Genomic DNA, 17,453 nt, shown 5'->3' on the forward strand with positions numbered 1-17,453 from the left:
GATGTCGATGTAATTCGTGTTTTTATTTTTACGGCAGTGATTAGCAAAACACTGCCGACTTTTTTTACAATGAATCTCGGCCGGATCTGTGTGATCCGTGCTGGGGTTCATTTTTTTTTTTTTTTTAAATTAAACAATGTAAAATCATTAAAAAAAATTGCGTGGGGTCCCCCTTCCTAAGCATAACCAGCCTCGGGCTCTTTGAGCCGATCCTGGTTGCAGAAATATGGGATAAAAATGACAGGGGTTCCCCCATATTTAAGCAACCAGCATCGGGCTCTGCGCCTGGTCCTGGTTCCAAAAATACGGGGGACAAAAAGAGTAGGGGTCCCCCGTATTTTTAAAACCAGCACCGGGCTCCACTAGCTGGACAGATAATGCCACAGCCGGGGGTCACTTTTATATAGTGCCCTGCGGCCGTGGCATCAAAAATCCAACTAGTCACCCCTGGCCGGGGTACCCTGGGGGAGTGGGGACCCCTTCAATCAAGGGGTCCCCCCCCCCAGCCACCCAAGGGCCAGGGGTGAAGCCCGAGGCTGTCCCCCCCCATCCAATGGGCTGCGGATGGGGGGGCTGATAGCCTTTGTTGTAATTGAAAAGATATTGTTTTTAGTAGCTACATTGTAACACTGCCGTGTGCTGCCTGTCAGTCAGGACAGGAGCACACAGCCGATCAGGAGAGTGCTACAACGTGGCGCTCCCTGATTGGCTGAAGAAACCCACTTAGACAGAAGTCAGAGTGGGTTTCTGGCATTCGGGGAAAGGTGACCCATGTGAAAACATGGGGCCCCTTTCAGTTCGTGGCTCGGGTCAGCGTTTTGTTATTTTATTCAAGTACGTGGATTACACATGGATGCGACGAGGACCCTGGGCCCCTGGATCTCGTGAGTATAATTTATTCAACAGGTACTCTTGGATTCTACTGGACAAGAGGACCGACCTGCGTGGGGCCATAGGTAAGTATGTATGTATGTTTGTGTGTATGTATGTAATAAAATTATACTTTCAAGGTGTGTGTGTCTTGTGTTTTTTTGGGTATTTTTTTAGTAGTAGTACTACTACAGGTACCAGCGGGCCCGTTTTTCCACCGCATGCTGGTACTTGTGGTTCTCCAAGTACCAGCATGCGGGGGAGGCTTGCTGGGACTTGTAGTACTGCTACTAAAAACAATATCTTTTGAATTACAACAAAGGCTATCAGCCCCCCCATCCGCAGCCCATTGGATGGGGGGGGACAGCCTCGGGCTTCACCCCTGGCCCTTGGGTGGCTGGGGGGGGGACCCCTTGATTGAAGGGGTCCCCACTCCCCCAGGGTACCCCGGCCAGTGGTGACTAGTTGGATTTTTGATGCCACGGCCGCAGGGCACTATATAAAAGTGACCCCCGGCTGTGGCATTATCTGTCCAGCTAGTGGAGCCCGGTGCTGGTTTTAAAAATACGGGGGACCCCTACTCTTTTTGTCCCCCGTATTTTTGGAACCAGGACCAGGCGCAGAGCCCGATGCTGGTTGCTTAAATATGGGGGAACCCCTGTCATTTTTCCCCCCATATTTCTGCAACCAGGATCGGCTCAAAGAGCCCGAGGCTGGTTATGCTTAGGAGGGGGGACCCCACGCATTTTTTTTTTGAGAAAAAAACAACTTTCCCACCCCTTCCCACCGATAGACATGCACGGATCTCATGGATCCCTGCATGCCTATGCAATCACGGCTCAAAAAAGCAGGTCTGCTTTTTTTTAGCACTTTTTTTTGCGATTTGTAATTTTTCACGGCAGTGTTTTCCTCTTTAGAGATTTGCACTTTTTAGTAAATTACCGAGTTCTACTAATTTGCTGGCGTTTTTTGACCGATGGTGTATTCATTCGTATTTTTTTACAACTACTTCCAAAAAAATACGAATGCCCTCATCTCTGCCGTGATTTGAGTTTAGTAAATTACCGAGATGACACTTTGAAGAAAAAACGGCATCTCGGTCAAAATCGGGACCTTAGTAAATTTACCCTATAGATTTGTACCATCGTATGGGTGTGTAATGGCAGTGTTATGAGTCTGTCACAGTGTGAGTGTCCCAGTCCTTGTACAGCCAGACACACACTTGTATACCAGGGACAGGGCTTTTACGAACTTTGCAAAAAGTCACAGATGCAACAACAGCAAAAGACACAAAAGCGATTGCAGCAGCCTGCGACTATGAATTAGCCCCTAGGCGTACAGCTGTAGTATTGAAAAATTAGTCGAATATTATAACAGTAATTTTCTAAAATGATACACGTGCGACAATACTATGGGGTATATGCAATTAGCGGCGAATCGCGGCAATTTTTCGCCCGTTTTTTAATTCGACACAATTTGACCGTCGATTTTCGGCAAGTGGGTGCCGAAATTGACCATTTTCAATAAAAAACGGATTCAACAGTCCCGCTGTCGAAAAACGGCCGATTTTACGGATTTTGCCGCGATTTTTAAAAAAACGGGAAAAATCCGAAAAAAAATTGCGTGAGGTCCCCCCTCCAAAGCATAACCAGCCTCGGGCTCTTCGAGCTGGTCCTGGTTCTAAAAATCCGGGGAAAAAATGGCCAGGGGATCCCCCGTATTTTTAAAACCAGCACCGGGCTCTGCGCCTGGACATTTTCTCAAGGCTACCAGCCCCCCATCCGCAGCCCTTGGATGGGGGGGGACAACCTCGGGCTTCACCCCTGGCCCTTGGGTACCCCGGCCAGGGGTGACTAGTTGGATATTTAATGCCATGGCCGCAGGGCGCTGTATAAAAGTGACCCCCGGCTGTGGCATTATCTGTCCAGCTAGTGGAGCCCGATGCTGGTGTAAAAAATACGGGGGACCCCCTGGCCATTTCCCCCCCGGATTTTTAGAACCAGGACCAGCTCGAAGAGCCCGAGGCTGGTTATGCTTTGGAGGGGGGACCCCACGCCATTTTTTTCTGGGATTTTACCATTCCATAAAAAAAAAAAAATATATATATATATTTTTAAAAATGTATAAATAATACTTGTGCCTCCAAAAAAGACCAAACCAAGTACAAGTACCTAATCCCTTCTAATATAAATAGATATGCTATTACCAATAAAAAAAAAAACAAAAAAAAACATGTTTTACATTTTTTTTATTAGTTTCCCCCACCAAAGTGTGGCGGATTGAAAATGACGAATTTACTGTCTAAAAGCACTGTTGTCGAATTTCCAAACTTCAATTGAATATACTTTTGTCGAATTGCCGCATTTGTATCATTGCAGAAAAGTCGAATTTGACAAAAGTCGAATTTCAAAAAGTCGAGTTTTGAAAGTCCGTTTTTTTGACGGAAAGTACTGAATTGCATTGTCGATTTTTTTGGGGGGGCGAAAAAGTCCAGTTTTTCGACAATTTTCGGGAATTCGACCGCAATTGCATATACCCCTATATGTAACAACATTTGCTGGGAACTCCGTAAGGACCATGGGGTATGGACGGGCTCCGCAGGAGACATGGGCACTATAAAGAACTTTAGAATGGGTGTGCACTGGCTCCTCCCTCTATGCCCATCCTCCAGACCTCAGTTAGTTTCTGTGCCCAGAGGAGACTGGGTGCATTACAGGGAGCTCTCCTGAGTTTCTCTGAAAAAAATAATTTTGTTAGGTTTTTTATTTTCAGGGAGCCTGCTGGCAACAGGCTCCCTGCATCGTGGGACTGAGGAGAGAGAAGCAGACCTACTTAAGTGATAGGCTCTGCTTCTTAGGCTACTGGACACCATTAGCTCCAGAGGGAGTCGGAACGCAGGTCTCCCTTCGCCGTTCGTCCCAGAGCCGCGCCGCCGTCCTCCTCACAGAGCCGGAAGACAGAAGCCAGGTGAGTATAAAAAGAAAGAGGACTTCAAAGGAGGCAGAAGACTTCAGATCTTCCCTGAGGTAAGCGCGCAGCGGTAACGCTGCGTGCCATTGCTCCCACACACAACACGCACTGCAGGCACTGATGGGTGCAGGGCGCAGGGGAGGGGGGCGCCCTGGGCAGCAATATAAACCTCTAGGACTGGCAAATACATATATATAGGCTGCCCCCTGCCAGTATTACAAAATATTGACCGGGACCGAAGCCCGCCGCTCGAGGGGGCAGAGCTTGATTCCACAGCACTAATCAGTGCCATTTTCTCCACAGAGCACTGCAGAGAAGCTGGCTCCCCGGACTCTTCCCCTGCTGAACACGGTGACACAGAGCAGAAAAGAGGGGGGGGGGGGCATTTGTAAGGCGCAGCGAGTGTATTATACAGATAATTATATATAAAAGCGCTATATTATCTGGGAATTTGTTTCCAGTGTCAGTTGGCGCTGGGTGTGTGCTGGCATACTCTCTCTCTCTCTTTCTCTCCAAAGGGCCTTATTGGGGAACTGTCTTCATATAAATATATCCCTGTGTGTGTGGGGGTGTCAATACGAGTGTGGCGGCATGTCTGAAGCGGAAGGCTCATCTAAGGAGGAGGTGGAGCAGATGATTGTGGTGTCTCCGTCGGCAACGCCGACACCTGATTGGTTGGACATGTGGAATGTTTTAAATGCAAATGTGACCTTATTACATAAGAAGATGGACAAAGCAGAGTCCATGGAAAAAGCAGGGAGTCAATCCATGGCTTTGACTGTGTCACAGGGCCCTTCAGGCTCTCAAAAACGTTCTCTATCCCAAATAGCAGACACAGATTCTGACTCCAGTGTCGACTACGATGATGCAAGGTTACACCCAAGGGTGGCCAAAAGTATTCATTATATGATTATTACAATAAAAGATGTTTTGCATATCACAGATGACCCCTCTGTCCCTGACACGAGGGTGCACATGTTTAAGGAAAAGAAACCTGAGGTAACCTTTCCCCTATCTCATGAGCTGAACGAGTTATTTGAAAAAGCTTGGGAAACTCCAGACAAAAAACTGCAGATTCCCAAAAGAATTCTTATGGCGTATCCTTTCCCTGCACTGGACAGGGTACGGTGGGAATCCTCGCCCAGGGTGGACAAGGCTTTAACGCGCTTGTCCAAGAAGGTGGCGCTACCGTCTTCAGAGACGGCAGCCCTCAAGGATCCTGCAGATCGCAGACAGGAAACTACCTTAAAATCTATTTATACGCATACGGGTGCTTTACTCAGACCGGCAATAGCATCGGCATGGGTATGTAGCGCAGTTGCAGTTTGGACAGATACCTTGTCAGCTGACATTGATACCCTAGATAGGGATACCATTTTATTGACCTTAGGTCACATTAAAGACGCAGTCTTATATATGAGAGACGCTCAAAGAGACGTTGGGCTGCTAGGTTCGAGAGCCAACGCCATGGCGATTTCTGCTAGACGAGCCCTGTGGACCCGCCAATGGACGGCTCGGTCAGACCCATTTTAAATCTAAAATCCCGAAACCTTTACTTGAAAAATTAAAATTCAAGATGGAATCGCTCCGGGCAGTGAGCTCCAGTCTGGAAGGGGGGGATTTTATGGTGTCACTAGACATAAAGGATGCATACCTTCATGTCCCCATATATCCTCCTCATCAGGAGTACCTGAGATTCGCTGTACAGGACTGTCGTTACCAGTTTCAGACGTTGCCGTTTGGGCTTTCCACGGCCCTGAGGATTTTCACCAAGGTGATGGCGGAGATGATGGTGCTCCTGCGCAGGCAGGGAGTCACAATTATCCCGTACTTGGACGATCTCCTGATGATAAAAGCGAGATCGAGAGATCAATTGCTGAAAAGCGTGTCGCTCTCCTTGAGAGTGCTACAACAGCACGGTTGTATTCTAAATCTGCCGAAGTCACAATTGATTCCAACGACTCGACTATCATTCCTAGGCATGTGTCAGGAATCGACTCACCGCAGCTGCATCTGTCCGTCGGTGCGGACTCCGTCTGGGGTTCCTGCGTTCTGCTGTCGTCCGCCTCTCTGCCGCCGGACATCATCCTGGGCCTGGGGGCGCTCCTGTTGTCAGCGGGCGTGTGAATGCGCCGCGTTCCTGCTGGCCCGCGGCATGGGCGCCGCCATGACAGTCTCCCATCACTCAGAGTGCGGCGGCCAATCCGGAGCTTGGCCGCGCCTACTTGCTCCACTCCAACCAATGCCTGAATACCTGGGGGTATATCAGGAGCTGCAGGGTGAGCCTGAGGTTGTCCTGAACTTCGTGTCACTCCTGCGACCCGTGTGTCTGGATCTACTCTCCTGTTCCTCCGTGTTCCTGGTTATTCTCCTGGTTCTCTGTGGAACTACAAGCACCAGCTATACCTGCGTTCACTACCTGGCTTCACACCTCTCACATCCTCAGTGTGCTCCAGCCATCTGCAGTAGAGACTCTTGCTCCAGGTGCTTCCCATCACCTCACCTGTGAGTAACCTGCAAGCTGCCTGTGTAATACCATCTGCACTGTGAACTTTACCAACCAGTCTCCTGCATCTGCTACCAGGTTGCTACATATTCCACCATCTCTGCTGGCTCCACGTTTTAACTGCATTGGTTTCCATACCATTGTTATTATTCAGTTATCCAGTCATATTATTTTCCATAGACTCTCCGCTTTCACGCTGCATCATTACCATTACCATTTCCATTGCATCCTTTATTGTTTATTATCTGCAAGTATCCCTGCTGCCTTATTGTTGACTTTCTGTTAATAAAACCTCATTGCGCACATGCGCAGAAACATCATCCAGCCTCCTCACTTTTTACACTCAACCTCCACTGACCCACCAGCGCCCCCTCCGGGGACACAAGTAAAACCAAACCTGACAGCATGATTTTGGACACGGAACAGAAGAGGGTTTTTCTCCCAATGGAAAAAGCCCAGGACCTCCAGAACATGGTCAGAGACCTGCTAAAACCAAAAAGAGTGTCTGTTCATCAATGCACTCGAGTTCTGGGGGAAATGGTGGCAGCCTACGAGGCCATCCCCTTCGGCAGGTTTCATGCAAGGACATTTCAGTGGGACCTTCTGGACAAGTGGTCCGGGTCCCATCTGCAAATACATCAGAAGATAAGCCTGTCCCCCAGGGCCAGGGTGTGTCTCCTGTGGTGGCTGCAGAGTGCTCACCTTATAGAGGGTCACAGGTTCGGCATTCAAGACTGGGTTCTGATAACCACGGACGCGAGCCTCCGAGAATGGGGAGCAGTCACACAAGGAAGAAATTTTCAGGGACTATGGTCAAGCCAGGAGGCTTGTCTACACATCAACGTACTGGAATTGAGGGCCATATACAACTGCCTACGACAAGCGGAGAATCTTCGTCGCGACCTACCGGTTCTGGTTCAATTAGACAACGTCACAGCAGTGGCTCATGTAAACCGCCAAGGCGGGACAAGGATCAGAGTGGCAATAGCGGAAGCCACCAGGATTCTTCGCTGGGTGGAAAATCACGTAAACGCTTGTCAGCAGTCTTCATTCCGGGAGTGGACAACTGGGAAGCAGACTTCCTCAGCAGGCACTATCTCCATCCAGTAGAGTGGGGACTTCATCAAGAAGTTTTTGCAGAGATAACAAGTCTTTGGGGAATTCCTCAAATAGATATGATGGCGTCACACCTCAACAAGAAGCTTCGGAGGTATTGTGCCAGGTCAAGGGACCCTCAGTCAGTAGCGGTAGACGCCCTGGTGACACCATGGGTGTTTCAGTCGGTCTATGTGTTCCCTCCTCTTCCTCTCATCTAAAAAATATTGAGAATCATAAGACGAAAAAGAGTGCAGACAATACTCATTGTTCCAGATTGGCCTCGAAGGGCCTGGTACTCAGATCTTCAGGAAATGCTCACAGAAGATCCGTGGCCTCTTCCTCTCAGGGAGGACCTGTTACAGCAGGGGCGCTGCGTGTTCCCAGACTTACCGCGGTTACGTTTGACGGCATGGCGGTTGAACACCGAATCCTAGCTGGGAAAGGTATTCCGGAAGAAGTCATCCCTACGCTGATAAAGGCTAGGAAGGAGGTGACGGCGAAACATCACCGTATCTGGAGGAAGTATGTATCTTGGTGTGAAGCCAAGAATGCTCCTACGGAGGATTTCCACCTGGGCCGTTTTCTCCACTTTCTACAGACAGGAGTGGATATGGGCCTGAAGTTAGGCTCCATTAAGGTACAGATTTCGGCCCTATCTATATTCTTTCAGAAGGAATTGGCTTCTCTCCCAGAAGTCCAGACTTTTGTGAAGGGAGTGCTGCACATCCAGCCTCCTTTTGTGCCCCCAGTGGCACCATGGGACCTTAACGTGGTGTTACAGTTCCTAAAATCTCACTGGTTTGAACCTCTTCCAAAGGTTGAATTAAAATTTCTCATTTGGAAGGTGGTCATGTTATTGGCCTTGGCATCTGCAAGGCGGGTGTCCGCATTGGTGGCCTTGTCTCACAAGAGCCCCTATCTGATTTTCCATGTGGATAGAGCGGAGTTGAGGACTCGTCCTCAAATTTTGCCCAAGGTGGTTTCATCATTTCATATGAACCAACCTATTGTGGTGTGTGTGGCTACGGGTGACTTGGAGGACTCCAAATCCCTGGATGTAGTCAGGGCCTTAAAAGTGTATGTAGCCAGGACGGCTCGGGTTAGAAAAACAGAAGCACTGTTTGTCCTGTATGCAGCCAACAAAGTTGGCGCTCCTGCTTCAAAGCAGACTATTTCTCGCTGGATCTGTAACACGATTCAGCACGCTCATTCTACGGCTGGATTGCCGTTACCAAATTCGGTATAGGCCCATTCCACTAGGAAGGTGGACTCTTCTTGGGCGGCTGCCCGAGGCGTCTCGGCTTTACAGCTTTGCCAAGCAGCTACTTGGTCGGGTTCAAACACTTTTGCAAAGTTCTATAAGTTTGATACCCTGGCTGATGAGGACCTCGCTTTTGCTCAATCGTGCTGCAGAGTCATCCGCGCACACTCCCGCCCGGTTTGGAGCTTTGGTATAAACCCCATGGTCCTTACGGAGTCCCCAGCATCCTCTAGGACGTAAGAGAAAATAAGATTTTAAACCTACCGGTAAATCTTTTTCTCCTAGTCCGTAGAGGATGCTGGGTGCCCGTCCCAGTGCGGACAAATTCTGCAAGGCTTGTATATAGTTGTTGCTTACATAAGGGTTATGTTACAGTTAAGATCAGTCTTTGCCTGATGCTGTTTTGTTCATACTGTTAACTGGTTGCGTATATTCCATGTTATACGGTGTGGATGGTGTGGGCTGGTATGAATCTTGCCCTTGGATTAACAAAAATCTTTTCCTCGTACTGTCCGTCTCCTCTGGGCACAGCTCTCGAACTGAGGTCTGGAGGAGGGGCATAGAGGGAGGAGCCAGTGCACACCCATTCTAAAGTTCTTTATAGTGCCCATGTCTCCTGCGGAACCCGTCTATACCGCAGCATCCTCTACGGACTAGGAGAAAAAGATTTACCGGTAGGTTTAAAATCTTCTTTTTTGTCCTTGGGTAGAGAGTGCTGTTTCGTAATTGCTTATGCCTCAATAAAGTACTGAACATGGTATTTCTCTTACATCCTAGAGGATGCTGGGGTCCACATTAGAACGATGGGGGTCTAGACGGGCCCACTAGGAGCCATTGGCACTTTAAGAGTTTGAAAGTATGGGCTGGCACCTCCCTCTATGCCCCTCCTGCCAGACTTACGTCACGCAGCCGCTGCGGGCCGGGGAGCAACGAGTAGCTCCCGGCCATCACGCTAAAGCTGGGCTGGTCGGAAGCTACTCTTGTAGAGGAAAGGCATCGCCGCTGTGCAATGCCTTTGCACTTCTGCGGGGGGGGGGGGGGGGCGGCACTGACATGTGGGGCAGACTAGCCCTGTGCTGGGCGTCCCCCTGCATGTCAGTGTGAATGATTGTAGCTGTGCTAACATTTAGCACAGCTACGATCAACTCTGAATGACCCCCTCTGTGTCTTATGCTGCAGAGAACATTTCCACTCAGGAGGAATCCATTCCATGTACACAGGAATGTAGTGTCTTGTCTCAGATCCCTATTACTGAGTCTGAGTGGTTATCTCTCAAGGGTATGATCTTAAGGGTATGATCTCTCAAATCTGTACTAGGGTAGCTCATACTGAGACTGAAACTCAGGTTTTAAAGAAGTCTATGGCAGTTCGGTCAGGTTCTGTACCTATCCCTTCAAAACTCCCTAGCATATACCCACAGAAACGTGCACTTGCCCAGATTATGCAAGATGACACGGATACCGACTTTGACACGGCAGATGGTGATGGGGGTGTGCTGAGAGGGGCGGCATCCCTTGCAAAGGGGGTGCAGCTCTTGATTGAGGCCATTAGAGATGTATTAAACATTACTGACACACCACCTGAGCAGGTTGAGGAGGCTTACTTCACAGACAATGAGAAACCTTGCTAACCTTCCCTGCGTCTAAAGAATTAAACGCTTTATTTGAAAAATCCTGTGAAAACCCGGATTCCAAAAAGGGTTCTGGTTGCTTTTCCCTTCCCTGAGGAAGATAGGAAAAAATGGGAAAACCCACCCATAGTTGACACATCTGTTTCCAAAAAGGTGGTTTTACCTGTCCCTGGATCTACCGCGTTAAAAGAACCGGCTGATCCTAAGATTGACACTACGCTCAAATCCATATACACTACTTCAGGGGTGGCGCTTAGGCCTACTATTGCCTGCGCATGGATCTCTAAAGCTATAGTAAAGTGGTCAGGCACGTTACTTGAGGATTTGGATTCAATGGATAGTAGTGACATTGAATTATATTTACGTAACATACAGGATTCTGTGGGATTCATGGTGGAATCCATGAAGGACTGGCGTACGCTGACTGCAAGGATATCTTCTATGTCTGTCTCAGCTCGCAGGGGACTCTGACTATGCCAATGGTCTGCAGACGCGGAATCCAGGAGAAGTGTGGAGAAGCTACCCTACACAGGTCAGGCTCTCTTTGGGGAAGCATTGGATGCGTGGATTTCCATGGCAACCGCAAATAAGTCACCCTTTCTTCCCTCAGCTACGTGTTCTACGAAGAAACCCTTTTCTTCATCTGCATCGCAGTCCTTTCGGCTCGCTAAGACAAAGAAGTCCATAGCCTTCTACCACCTTCTTTAAAAAAATCCAAAAAGCCTGCACCCGCAGGCTCCCAGGACCAGAAGCCTGCTTCTGGTACCTCCAAATCCTCAGCATGACGGTGGTCCACACAGCCTGGAGAACGGGCTGGTGGGGGCCAGACTCAGGCGTTTCAGTCACGTCTGGGTGTCATCCGGCCTGGATCCCTGGGTACAGGATATTGTGTCCCAGAGGTACAGACTAGAGTTTCAAGAAACCCCACCTCACCGATTCTTCAAATCAGGCTTGCCAGCTTTACTGACAGACAGAGCTATCCTACAGGAAGCTATCCAGAAATTGGAAAAGTCAGGGGTCATTGTTCCAGTTCCTCCTCATATGCACAATGTGGGTTACTATTCAAACTTTTTTGTGGTACCGAAACCGGATGGTTCGGTCGGACCAATTTTGAACTTGAAATCGTTAAACCCTTATCTAAGGGAGTTCAAATTCAAAATGGAGTCTCTGAGAGCGGTGATCTCAAGTCTGGAGGAGGGGGAGTTCCTGTTATCCCTAGATATCAAGGATGCGTATCTCCAAATTCCAATTTGGCCTCCGCACCAGGCTTATCTCAGATTTGCCCTGTTAGACAGTCATAATCAATTTCAGGCGCTGCCATTCGGTCTCTCCACGGCACCGAGGGTCTTCACCAAGGTGATGGCAGAGATGATGGTTCTCCTCTGCAGACAGGGAGTGAACATAATTCCATACCTGGATGATCTGCTGATAAAGGCGTCGTCAAGGGAGAAGCTGTTGCAGTCAATTACTCTTACGACTCATCTGCTCAGGGTCCATGGTTGGATCCTGAACCTTCCAAAATCACATTTGGAGCTGATAAGGAGATTTTCTTTCCTGGGGATGATCCTCGACATGGAGGTGCAGAGGGTGTTTCTACCGGTGAAGGCGTTGGTGATAAAATCAGTGGTCCGGGATGTCCTGGGTATCGATTCATCGGTGCATTTGTCTTCTGGGGAAGATGGTTGCCTCTTACGAGGCTCTGCAGTTCAAAAGGTTTCATGCTCGATCCTTCCAATTGGATCTCCTGGACAAGTGGTCGGGTTCTCATCTACATATGCACCTGAAGATACGTCTCTCGGCGAAAGCAAGGATTTCACTCCTCTGGTGGCTACAAATGCCTCACCTTCTGGAGTGCTGCAGGTTCGGGATTCAGGATGCAAGTCTCCGGGGCTGGAGCACAGTCTCTCTAGGGGAAACCTTCCAAGGATGGTGGTCAAGTATGGAATCCAGTCTTCCAATAAACATTCTGGAACTAAGATCCGTATACAACGGTCTTCTCCATGCGGCTCATATTCTAAGAGATCGACCCATTCAAGTGCAGTCGGACAGTGTAATGATGGTGGCCTACATAAACCGACAAGGCGGAACAAAGAGCAGAGCTGCAATGTCGGAGGTATCAAGAATCATCCTCTGGGAGGAATAGCACGCGTTGGCACTGTCGGCAATTTTCATTCCGGGAGTGGACAATTGGGAAGCGGACTTCCTCAGCAGACACGATCTCCATCCAGGAGAGTGGGGCCTCCATCCGGAGGTGTTCAAGGAGGTGACATATCTTTGGGGGGGTTCCTCAAACAGACATGGACTCCCGCCTCAACAAAAAACTTCAGAGTTACTGCTCAAGGTCAAGAGACCCGCAAGCAGTGGCGAGTGGCGTCCTCTTCACATAGATTTTCAGAGCCCTTACAACATCCAAGGACTTTGAGGAGTGAAAATCTATGTGAAGAGGACTGCTCGTCACAGAAAATCAGACTCTCTGTTTGACTTGGGTTTACTGCTTCTTAGCAGACGATATCTCGCTGGATCAGGTTCACTATCCAGCATGCGTATTCTATGGCAGGATTGCCGTGTCCTACAACTGTTAAGGCCCACTCTACTCGTAAGGTGGGATCTTCCTGGGCGGCTGCCCGGGTAGTCTCGGCTTTACAGCTATGTCAAGCGGCTACTTGGTCTGGGTCCAAGACGTTTGCAAAGTTTTACAAGTTCGATACTTTGGCCTCTGAGGACCTGAGGTCAGTTCTGCAGGAGCCTCCGCGCTCTCCCTCCCGTTCTGGGAGCTTTGGTACATCCCCATGGTACTAATGTGAACCCCAGCATCCTCTAGGACGTAAGAGAAAATAGGATTTTAATTACCTCCCGGTAAATCCTATTCTCGTAGCCCGTAGAGGATGCTGGGCACCCGCACAGCACTTAGTGATCCTGCAGTGGTTACTTAGTTCAGTACTGCTTTGTTCTTGGTTAAGTACTGTTTTTTCTTACTTGGTTAAGTAATATTGTTCAGCCATTGCTGAGTTTTCAAGCTGGTTAGCTTGGTTTGCCTTGTATGTGTGAGCTGGTGTGAGTCTCGCCACTATCTGTGTAAAATCCTTCTCTCGAAGTTGACCATCTCCTCGGGCACAGTTTCTGGACTGAGTCTGGTAGGAGGGGTATAGAGGGAGGAGCCAGCCCACACTCTCAAACTCTTACTAGGGTATTCAATTATCTGCAAATTTGCAGCAATTTTTCGCCCGAAAATTTTTTGCGGCAATCGGGCGAAAATTTGCCGCGAAAACGCTCCGTTTTTCGACCTTCACCCCTGGCCCTTGGGTGGCTGGGGGGGGGACCCCTTGATTATAGGGGTCCCCACTCCCCCAGGGTACCCCGGCCAGGGGTGACTAGTTGGATATTTAATGCCACGGCCGCAGGGCACGGCATAAAAGTGACCCCCGGCTGTGGCATTATCTGTCCAGCTAGTGGAGCCCGATGCTGGTGTTAAAAATACGGGGAACCCCTACTCTTTTTGTCCCCCGTATTTTTGGCACCAGCACCAGGCGCAGAGCCCGGTGCTGGTTTTAAAAATACGGGGGATCCCTGCCCAATTTTTCCCCGCATTTTTAGAACCAGGACCAGCTCGAAGAGCCCGAGGCTGGTTATGCTTTGGAGGGGGGACCCCACGCCATTTTTTCCCCCGGGTTTTTCCCGTTTTTTCAAATCGCGTCAAAATCCGCCAAATCGGCCGATTTTCGTCCGCGGTTGTGGCGAATCCGTTTTTCATTGAATATGGTGAATTCCGGCAGCCACCTGCCGGAATTCACCTGGCGAATTGAGTCGAATTAAAAAACGGCGAAAAATTGCCGCGATTCGCCGTGAATTGCATATACCCCATGGAGAGACAAAAAAATTACAATTTGTTACCTAGTGTTATATATTACAGGCACAGGTACTGTATACTTTCAATGATTGAATTAATAAAATGAGTAGAATTTATTTCTGACTCAAACCCATACAACACAAAGCAAATGATTACATATAAGAGTACTGGTGCGTATTTGACTGACAATATATAATGACAACAAATCCCAGAGTGTTCATAACATAATATTAGTCATTTAGAATAGGTCCTATAAATTTATGCCGCCTTAAAGGCGCGATAATAATATATTTTCCTTCTGTGTTTAATGTGTTAAATGTTCAGGGTGTCACTGTGTTACGTCATCGGTCTCTGTAATATCACTAGTAAATCTGGTTGTAGTGCCCACTGTCCTATTTTGTGCTTTCTCTTCTGCATAATCCCTTTATTTCACCCCAGAACTCTTCTGTCAATCTACGTGTGGTGGGATTATTCTTATCACAATAAATATTTTGTTGTTATTGGGGGGAATGCCCATGGTCAAGACAGGAGCAAAAATAAGAGAAGAGAAGAGAAGAGAAGAGAAAAACCATCAGACACCAACTCTCTGATACCCCTTTTCCACTATCTCAAAAAACACGGGTAAATGCACGGGGGCGCGTATTTACCCGTGTTTTTTGCAAGTGGAAAAGGGTAAACCCGGATCAAGTGACCCGTGAATCCTACCCGACTATCTACCTGGGTAGGACACGGGAATGATCCGGGTAGGGTTGTAGTGTAAACGGGAGCCGTGTCGATGCGACACGGCTCCCGTTTACACTGTATGGAAGGGCGGCGCGGAGAGATCATGTGATCTCCCTGCGCCGCCCCTGCCGCATCACTAGAAGCGTCACCAACCCGGCATATGCCGGGTTGTGACTGCTAATGGGAAAGGGGCCGAGCACGGGTTGCAGCAGGGGGCAGCTCCCGTGTCAGGCTCCCGGCTGCGACCCGTGCTCGTAGGTGGAAAAGGGGTATGAGTCAGCCTGCATAGATGAATAGCATAACGCTGTGTTTTATATATATATTTGAATAGCATAACACTGTGTTTTATATATATATATATATATATATATATATATATATACACAGTATTTATCATACTGTGTGTATATATATATATATATATATATATATATATATATATATATATATATATCCCTGTATTAGGCACAACCAAGAACATAATTTTTCTTAGGTTAACAGACTTATTTCTTTCCTTTTATTTTTCTATAGTGACTTTTCCCTTCCTTCGCCCTATTCTTGATGGGCTGAATGTTAATTTCTTCCCAAAAGACTTCCTGAATTTTTACATGAATGCTGTTACTAGTTTCAAAGAGAAGCGGCAGAAGGAAGACCATCCAGTAAGTCCACCTCAAATTGACACACATAGATGACTTTTTATTTTCTACACTGCATTGTCATAAGACGGAAATGTGTTTGTTTTGCTGAGAATTAACTAATTACAGGATTCTCTAAACTGCAAACTAATTACAGGATTCTGGGAAGGGGGGGGGGGTGAAGCACTTTCCACAGTGGGAGACTGTGGGAAGTGCTTCACTCGGCTGTTCAAACAGCCCGACGGACGGCGGTGACCAGCGATGATGTGGGAATGCGCAACAGCGCTCATCGCCCGGCCATACACACTGCCCGAGTTAGAGCTCAGAGTAGCCCAAAACGCCAAAAGTGAGCTACTTCTGAGCTCAAAATCAGCTAGTGTGTATGGGCCTTAAGAGCCACAAAACATCATAGATACTTCAAGAAGTCAAGCTTACTATCAATATATGGGATGGTACCGGGATCCTGGCACTTGGGATGCTGGCAGTCAGAATACCGTCAGCAGCATCCCAACACCTAGGTAAGAGTGCTACTCCTAGTCCTTAACCCTAACCTACGTTAGCCTGACCCTAACCCCCCTCTCCCCCACAGCCTATCCCTAACCCTCCCTCCCCCGCAGCCTAATGCTCCCTCCTCATAGCCTAACCCTAAGCTTCATCCCGTAGCCTAAACCAAACCTCCCCCACCCCCTCTGCTTACCTCTCAGCAGTCCTGGCATACTTACATTAGGGATCCTGCTGACAGCATTGCGATCCATGTTGGGGCCCCAGCATCGGTATTCCGAGCAGTGTCGGGATTCCGGCGTCTGTATTCCGACTGTTGGGAACATGAACAGATCCACAATATATGAGTATAAACAAATACATGCTTACATACAGTATACACTTACATTGAAAATATAACTTAATTTCCAATTTGTTGCTAAAAAAACCCAGCCCAAATGTTTATTCACTTTGTGTGTTACAGCTTTTGACTCAGTGTGTACCATACCTGCCATCAGACCTCTCCATATGCTCCTGACATGTCTATCACACCGGGATCTCGGTTAGAATGCCGGCAGGGGTCGAGCGCCACAAAGCCCCTTGCGGGCTCAGTGCGCTCGCCACACTGCAGGCTCAGTGACTCGCTGCGCTCACCACAGGTTCTATTGCCACTCTATGGGTGTTGTGGACACCCACGAGTGGGAATAGCACCTGTTAGCTGGGATTCCAGCTGGCGGCATTGCCAGTGGTTGGGATTCTGGCGTTGGTATCCTGACCACTGGAATCCTGACTGTCGGCAATGTAACTACATCTCATCCTAAGTACCTAAAGGCTGCTGAGGAAGGAGTGCAAGCACACTGAATGCTCTGTGGGAGCCAATCTGTCCCTGCAAGCACCCCCTCCCCCTCCCTTGCCTCTGGAGCCTTGAGTCTTACACCCCTGCTCCAGAGTCCAGCGGCGGGCGCAGTGTTCGCAGTGAAAATCGCCGCCATAATGGCCGCTGCGCATGCGCAGTAGCCAATGTTTCCAGAGACCTGCGCATGTGCAGTAGACTCCAGCACAAAGCTGGAGTATACAGTGCCGTTCAGAGGAGGGGGCCCACTCGGAGGTGCACACGGGCCCCTTCCTCTGTAGAAACGCCCCTGGCTCCCGGCCAGCACGCTAAAGCTGCGCTTTTGCACTTCTGCGGGGGGGGGGGGGGCACTGACATACGGGGTGGTATAGCCCTGTGCTGGCCATCCCCCCGCATACCTATGGTCATGATCGTAGCTTGCAGGGCTACGATCAATTCGGAATCACCCCCCATGTCACTTTTAAAAATATAAATGTGGCAGCTGATTTTGTGTGGTAGTTAAAGAGTATCCATTCTCAAACATCAATTAAATGAGTATCCATTCTCAAACATCAATTAAATGATCTTGGGGACATTGCTA

The 17,453-nt window shown here is 48.7% G+C and overlaps 1 protein-coding gene across 4 annotated transcripts in view; it reads left to right on the top strand.

Moving 5' to 3' along the window:
* LOC134909716 (cytochrome P450 3A9-like) overlaps positions 1–17,453 on the top strand; it is a 273,043-nt gene that overhangs the window by 189,882 nt on the left and 65,708 nt on the right. For all 4 annotated transcript variants that reach the window (XM_063916913.1, XM_063916910.1, XM_063916912.1 and 1 more), the window contains exon 8: positions 15,437–15,564. In XM_063916913.1, coding sequence (XP_063772983.1) covers positions 15,437–15,564 — 128 coding nt within the window. The remainder of the gene's footprint in view (positions 1–15,436; positions 15,565–17,453) is intronic.

This window comes from Pseudophryne corroboree, chromosome 4, assembly GCF_028390025.1.
Source record: "Pseudophryne corroboree isolate aPseCor3 chromosome 4, aPseCor3.hap2, whole genome shotgun sequence".
Classification (NCBI taxonomy): domain Eukaryota; kingdom Metazoa; phylum Chordata; class Amphibia; order Anura; family Myobatrachidae; genus Pseudophryne; species Pseudophryne corroboree.